We start from the raw sequence: 6,000 nt of genomic DNA, 5'->3' as shown, positions 1-6,000 counted from the left end.
CTCCGGTCCTGCTCCCCTGTGCGCGGGGCTCGGCGCTCTTCGCGTCGCTTTCTTCCCGTAAAGCTAAAAGAGGCGGCACGGGCATCCTAAGCACAAACTTCAAACAACCCTCAGAACAAACTCCGCCTGGCACAAAAGGTTGGATAGCCGGACTTCAGGGAGATGTAGGCAAAACGCAGCAGTGACACTGAAACTGAATTGCTCCATCCCACATCTAGAGCTAATTTAAATTTAAATTACCATTGCTTGTTGGTCTTTCTTTTTTTTACTCGTCATTATAATTATTGAAAAAGTGACTTTTGCACCTGGCAGCTTTTCATGCTACAGGCACAAGGCTGGCTGTAAGTGCTGAGAATCAGGTCTCATCTGCTCCATTATAACCAAGTAGCTTTAAAAGGTACACAAAAGCCATTCCGAATGCTGACTCATCCATTACGGCAACTTCAGTATTTAAACTGCTGATACTTATCTTCATGGAGAGCCAAAATGGATTCCATCAGAGTTGGATTTATTGGAATCTGGTTCCTATTTACGCTCGTGCAACGAATCCAACTTACAATTAGCTCTTTTCAGATCGGTCACTGCATTCATTTAAACAGCAATTCACATCCAATTCCCGTGGAACATAATGAGAATTAAAACCTGATCTTTCTCAGCCTGCTATGCCGAAGGACATTTAAACAAGGAAGGATAAAGGTCAAAGTAAAGGGCACAGCCAGACTTTTACTTCCACTTTGTCCTTAACAATGTTTTACTTAGGCGTCGGTTTCATGTTGCAGAAATAACAGCATTGTACAAATCATTAAATTATACACCAAAAAGTTAAGCACAAATTTTGATTTAAGCAGAAGGAAAAACGGGCTGCAATAGGAGAACTGAATTCACTTGCTCCTTAGCAGCATTCACAAAGAATTAATTACCCACAAGTGAATATCAGACACCCCAATTCCTTTCAAGAGGTATAACAGCCAGGATTTTACATTTTCAGTGAATCTGAAATTTCTCTCATGCTACGGGTTTTAGTTATAAAGTGCATTCAAAAACTTGACAAGAGAGGTGTGCTAATATGATCTTATTTCAATGTAGTATTTAACCACTTCAGTAGAGAAGACTTCCACCCAAACCGTTTAACACCTTCCCCTTTGTTTTCCTTTGTGTCTGAACCAGAAGCCTCCGTGCTTTCCATCGAAGCCTCCGTGCTTTCCATCGAAGCTTCGTAAGTCTTTTGTGCTCGAATGATTTCTCTGTCTGCACTAAAGTGCACCATTTGTCTGCTCAGAATAGGTACAACTAAATTGAAGCTGTCAATTCTTTTGTTTAACTTCCTGATATCTTCCACGAACTGCTCACAGATGTGATTCCATTCCTTTTGCCTATACGGAGTCATTGACTCTCCAAGCTTACTCCTGGATTCCACTAAGCTCTTTCTTAATCGCTCGATCGTTTCCCGGATTTCTTTCTGCAAGAGGATCCACTCCGGCTGGTATCCGTTGTCTATCAGAATCCTGTTCAGGTTGTGAGTCATAGGATCGATATGCGGACAATCTGAAAACTTCTGCAAAGGTTTTCCTTTCCCGCTGAGGTTGTCAAAATCTCCTTTTGCCATTGATTCCTGGATGAGGTCCTCGACCAACCGTTCAACTGCCTGAGTTATCTTCACTTTTTTGCTCTGTCTCACGTCCTTGGCTCTCATGAGGTCCGTTGCGACAGACTGGTTTTCAAGTCTCCGCGTTCGGTATGCCAACACTTGCTCAGTAGCACGATCTACTCTGAACTGCATGTACTGCTTTTCTCTTTGGCTCGGTGTTCCATAACCAACACCTTCAAAACTCAAGTAGTGTCTATGCTGTGGCGTGTTTGATTTGAGCTGGTCTTCCTCCTCCTCTTCCTTACTCTCAGTGGATTTCTTTTTGTTTGCCACATCATTAAGCACAACTCTGTATGCCTCTTCTACTTTCACGAATGCTGCAGAATCTGCTGTGATGGAACCGCTGTCTGGATGGTATTTTTTGGCAAGACTTCGATACGAATTTCTGATATCATCGAGTGAACATCCTTCCTCAAGCTCAAGAATTTTGTAAGAGTCCTTGACATTCCTTTTAGGTTTGTAGCCTGACAACATTCTATTGCCACAGATATAGGAAAATGGCTTCAGGCTTCTTGGAATCATTGCTTGATGTACCATTAAATGATGTCCTATGGTGTTAGTCAGCATCATATAAAACCACTTTCTATTTCTTCAGACGCAGATACATTATAAACAAACCTACAGACACATTTTTTAAAAATCATATTAAGTATGTTTCTGAGAACTTATACAGCTTGTTCAATTCTTATTTTGTTATATCATCTGAACCAAAGAAATCCCTACAAAAAATTTCAGACCATATGCAGTATTCTTTCTTTTGCAGACTAACAGTGAATTCTGAATTTCTTGTTAATTTCTACTGAAGTAGTAGTAGAAGTATTATGATGTAAATGAAAATTAATTCACATTACAGCTTTCTCCTGCCATAGCAACAGCGGCACAGGTTTGTTATGCACATCTTGCTTCCCAAAAGGTCAAAGCTTTACTGCCTTTCTATAAACTCAGCGCAACATAAACTGGAAATATCCTTTTCGTTGCAGAATTCCAGTGAACGACCCCAGTTCTCTCAGCTATTCCCCAACAGACTTGTGTTTCAGACCCCTCACAGCTCTGCTGCTCTTCTCCGGACATGCTCCAGGGCCTCGACATCTTTCTTGTAGTGAGGGGCCCAAAACTGAACATGGCCCTCAATGTGCAGCCTCACCAGTGCTGAGTACAGAGGGACAGTAACCTTGTTGGACTTGCAACATAGCACAGCATATAGATCACTGCTTTCTCTCCCACTAGGTGGTTGGTAAAGATAATTTTGTTCCATTTGTCCATAAACCTCACACACCTACCACTTAAATGGAATGATGATAGAATCACAGAATGGCCTGGGTTGAAAAGGACCACAATGATCATCCAGTTTCAACCCCCTGCTATGTGCAGGGTCGCCAACCAGCAGACCAGGCTGCCCAGAGCCACATCCAGCCTGGCCTTGAATGCCTCCAGGGATGGGGCATCCACAGCCTCCTTGGGCAACCTGTTCCAGTGCGTCACCGCCCTCTGTGTGAAAAACTTCCCCCTAATATCTAACCTAAACCTCCCCTGTCTCAGTTTAAAACCATTTCCCCTTGTCCTATCACTATCCACCCTCGTAAACACCCGATCAATGAACAATCTCTTGAAATTCAATGTCCTGATATGAAGCGGTCCTTACAAAACGGGTTCTTACCCCCTGGGCCGGCTCTAACTACGCTGGACAGGCTGCGGGGACAGGGCCGAGGCGAGCGGAATGCAGCAGCCGGACCTAACCCCGCCCCTCCTGCTCCCAACGGCCGACCCCCACCAGGCCGCGGGGGCGATGGCACTCACGAAAAGAGCGCCCACACGCACTGATATGTAGGGCGGGAGAGACACCCCTCCGCGCGACGCCGCCTCACCTGCTGCCCGCCGCCTCCCCGCTCCCCTGCCCTGCTCTCTCTGTCTCACACGGACGTTTCCCCGCCGCCCGCCGGGGGGCGCCCGAGCGCCGTCGCCAGCTCTGCCGGGAGACACGTGACTCGGTGGTATGCGAGCCGGAGGGGCAATGGCGGGCTCGCCGCTGGGGGCATGCGCGGTGCGCTCGGCCGGTGGCAATATGGCGACTGGTGCGCTTCATGCGCTTCACTCTTCAGGTTTATGGTTATACATGTGATCTGGCGCTGAACCCACCCCACACCCCACTGCCCACATCCCTCAGTGCCTCATCCACACGGCTCTTGAACACCTCCAGGGACGGTGACTACACCTCCCTGAGCAGCCTGAGCCACTGCCTCACTGCTCTTGCTGAGAAGAAATTTTTCCTAATATCCAGCCTGAACCTCACCTGGTGCAACTTGATGTCGTTCCTTCCTAAGAAAATGTGGAATGCTTCACGAATTTGTGTAATGTTTCGGGACTATGGGAATTTTGTTCCTGACTTAATTTTTCACACATCCTGGCTATTACAAGAAACCCTGCAAAGAGACAGAAGTGTTATTCTTCTTTCATCTTACAAGAAATAAGACTCTTATTCTGGCATTTTGCTGTTCACTCATGGATAGAAAATGTGAAATAATCCACAAAACTAAAGAGAGGGGTCTAGAAATAGTTGCTAAGCGATGCTTAGGGTTTTTATATGGCATGCATGTCCACAAACCACAGCATTCCAGTACAGTGTCTGTTCAGCAGTACACACTTGGAATTTTTGAACACACTTGGTGGGTTTACTTTGAAAACTTTAGTGGTGTGAAAACAACGTGCTTGTGTTAGTGTATTCTTTTGTTCACTGCCTGACTTTAAGAGGCAGAGATATTGTTCAGTGTTACGCTGGCATGGGCTAATTTGGTTTTCAGTGCTGAACAGTAGCACGACAAGCTTGTTGGTTGCTAACCAAATGGCTTCAGGTACTGTCATGACAGGACTAGGATGCTGAAGAGAACAGCACAGGACTCAGTGGAAAATAAAATAACACTATATGTTATCCCTGACGATGTCTGTATTAAGTTTCTTCTGAAGGTAAAACATGTATTAATCAAGGGGGGCATGATTCATGTACATGCAAGACACGAAGATAATTTTTGTGTATAAATCTAAAGATATATTTCATTACACTGAACAGAGATGTGAGAGTTTGGTGGGTTGTTTTTAACCTGAATATTTCTGTTTAGTTGTAGATCATGAAAGCTGTGTTTTATTTTTCCACGCTGCCTTTGAGAATCCTGTCTTGTTAGAAGACGTAATATTGCTGTGAACAGCATGGAAACTGAGTGATCCCACTTTTTCATGTCTTATTGTAGATCTTTTTTTTTTTTTTAGGTATTGAATACTGTTAACGTTGTAGGACTGATTGGTTGGGAGGAGTTGTTTCATCATTAGCTAAGGAAAAATGGAAAGAAGGAAGAACAGTGCACACTGCTGAAGTTTTTCAGGAGGTCTGTTTCATACAGCAGGAGGCACTAAGGTGATGCTGCCAGCTACCATCAGACACGATAAGGGGACAGGACAGCATGCATGTCTGTCTGCTTCTTTCAGGCTTTCATCCTTATCTCTGGATTTAGGGGATCAGAAGTCATTTGGATCTGAAGCAGAAGCAGAAGGAAAACTAGAATTCATCAGGAGGACTCCTCAGCCTTTTGTGTGAACAAGCTGCAGGGTCTGACGTGGTAAGAAAAGATGCTCTAAAAGAGATACCCCTCTGCACAGCCCTTCCTCTAGGACTGGCTCTCTTATGGCTTTCTTTTCTTCCAGCATGCATGCAAGTTGCTTTGCAAAAAAAAAAGGTTTTTTTTTGTGTTCTCACTGTGATGTAAAATGGAAATGCATTTTTTTTCTTTCTTTTTTTTTTTCCCTACAGAATAGGAGGCATTGCTTGGTCTCACTCTGTTCCCAGTTAGCAATTTGAATTTATTCTGCCTTCTAAAACTTTGGTGATTTGTGAAATGATGATTAAGAAAAAAACTATTTTGCTTTTAAAAACACTTGGCTTTTTATTAATTACCACTGAAGCTTTGTAGAGTGCATCTTTGCTATAGATACAGCAATTCTTACTCCTTACTTTTAAGCTCATAGCATCTTCCTTGTGATTACAGAAATATTTGTCAAGCAGTGAAAAAAGAAAAGACAAAGGCTGACATACTGGACACTTACACAGTATGAAGGAAAAAGAAGGAAAATTATTTTGCCTGGAAATGGGTCTGGCGATTGATAGAGCATTAAGCACACTCTCCCTGTTTATGTGCATAAAGTACAGTACTTAAAATTTAAAATCTCTCTTAGATAATTCACAGCAGGACAGGGCACCTGAAGTGCTTATATTACACTTGGACAATTTAATAACTATGAAAATACTTAGTTAAATTTCACTTTGTTGATATTAGGTGTAGACATCTTAATGCTGTCTCGGGAAC

At 43.5% G+C, this 6,000-nt stretch overlaps 1 protein-coding gene across 2 annotated transcripts; it reads right to left on the bottom strand.

Annotated features, from left to right (window-relative positions):
• Nucleotides 1–862: 862 nt before the first annotated feature.
• Nucleotides 863–3,619, bottom strand: DNAJC28 (DnaJ heat shock protein family (Hsp40) member C28). Of its 2 annotated transcripts, none has more exons than XM_010722991.2 (2): nt 3,514–3,619; nt 863–2,266 (listed from the first exon to the last, which is right to left on the bottom strand). In XM_010722991.2, the coding sequence occupies exon 2, from the start codon at nt 2,216–2,218 to the stop codon at nt 1,073–1,075; it is 1,146 nt and encodes a 381-aa protein (XP_010721293.1). In that variant the 5' UTR covers nt 2,219–2,266; nt 3,514–3,619; the 3' UTR covers nt 863–1,072. The 2 variants fall into 2 exon arrangements, with proteins under 2 accessions (XP_010721293.1, XP_010721299.1); XM_010722997.2 differs by lacking the exon at nt 3,514–3,619 and adding an exon at nt 3,306–3,499.
• Nucleotides 3,620–6,000: the final 2,381 nt, after the last annotated feature.

Source organism: Meleagris gallopavo, chromosome 1, assembly GCF_000146605.3.
Source record: "Meleagris gallopavo isolate NT-WF06-2002-E0010 breed Aviagen turkey brand Nicholas breeding stock chromosome 1, Turkey_5.1, whole genome shotgun sequence".
In the NCBI taxonomy this organism is placed as follows: domain Eukaryota; kingdom Metazoa; phylum Chordata; class Aves; order Galliformes; family Phasianidae; genus Meleagris; species Meleagris gallopavo.
This window is presented reverse-complemented; position numbering and strand designations above follow the sequence as displayed.

What these genes read in the sequence shown, in the direction of transcription:
- DNAJC28 (XM_010722991.2), bottom strand. Translation starts at nt 2,218, where the DNA reads ATGATGCTGACTAACACCATAGGACATCATTTAATGGTACATCAAGCA.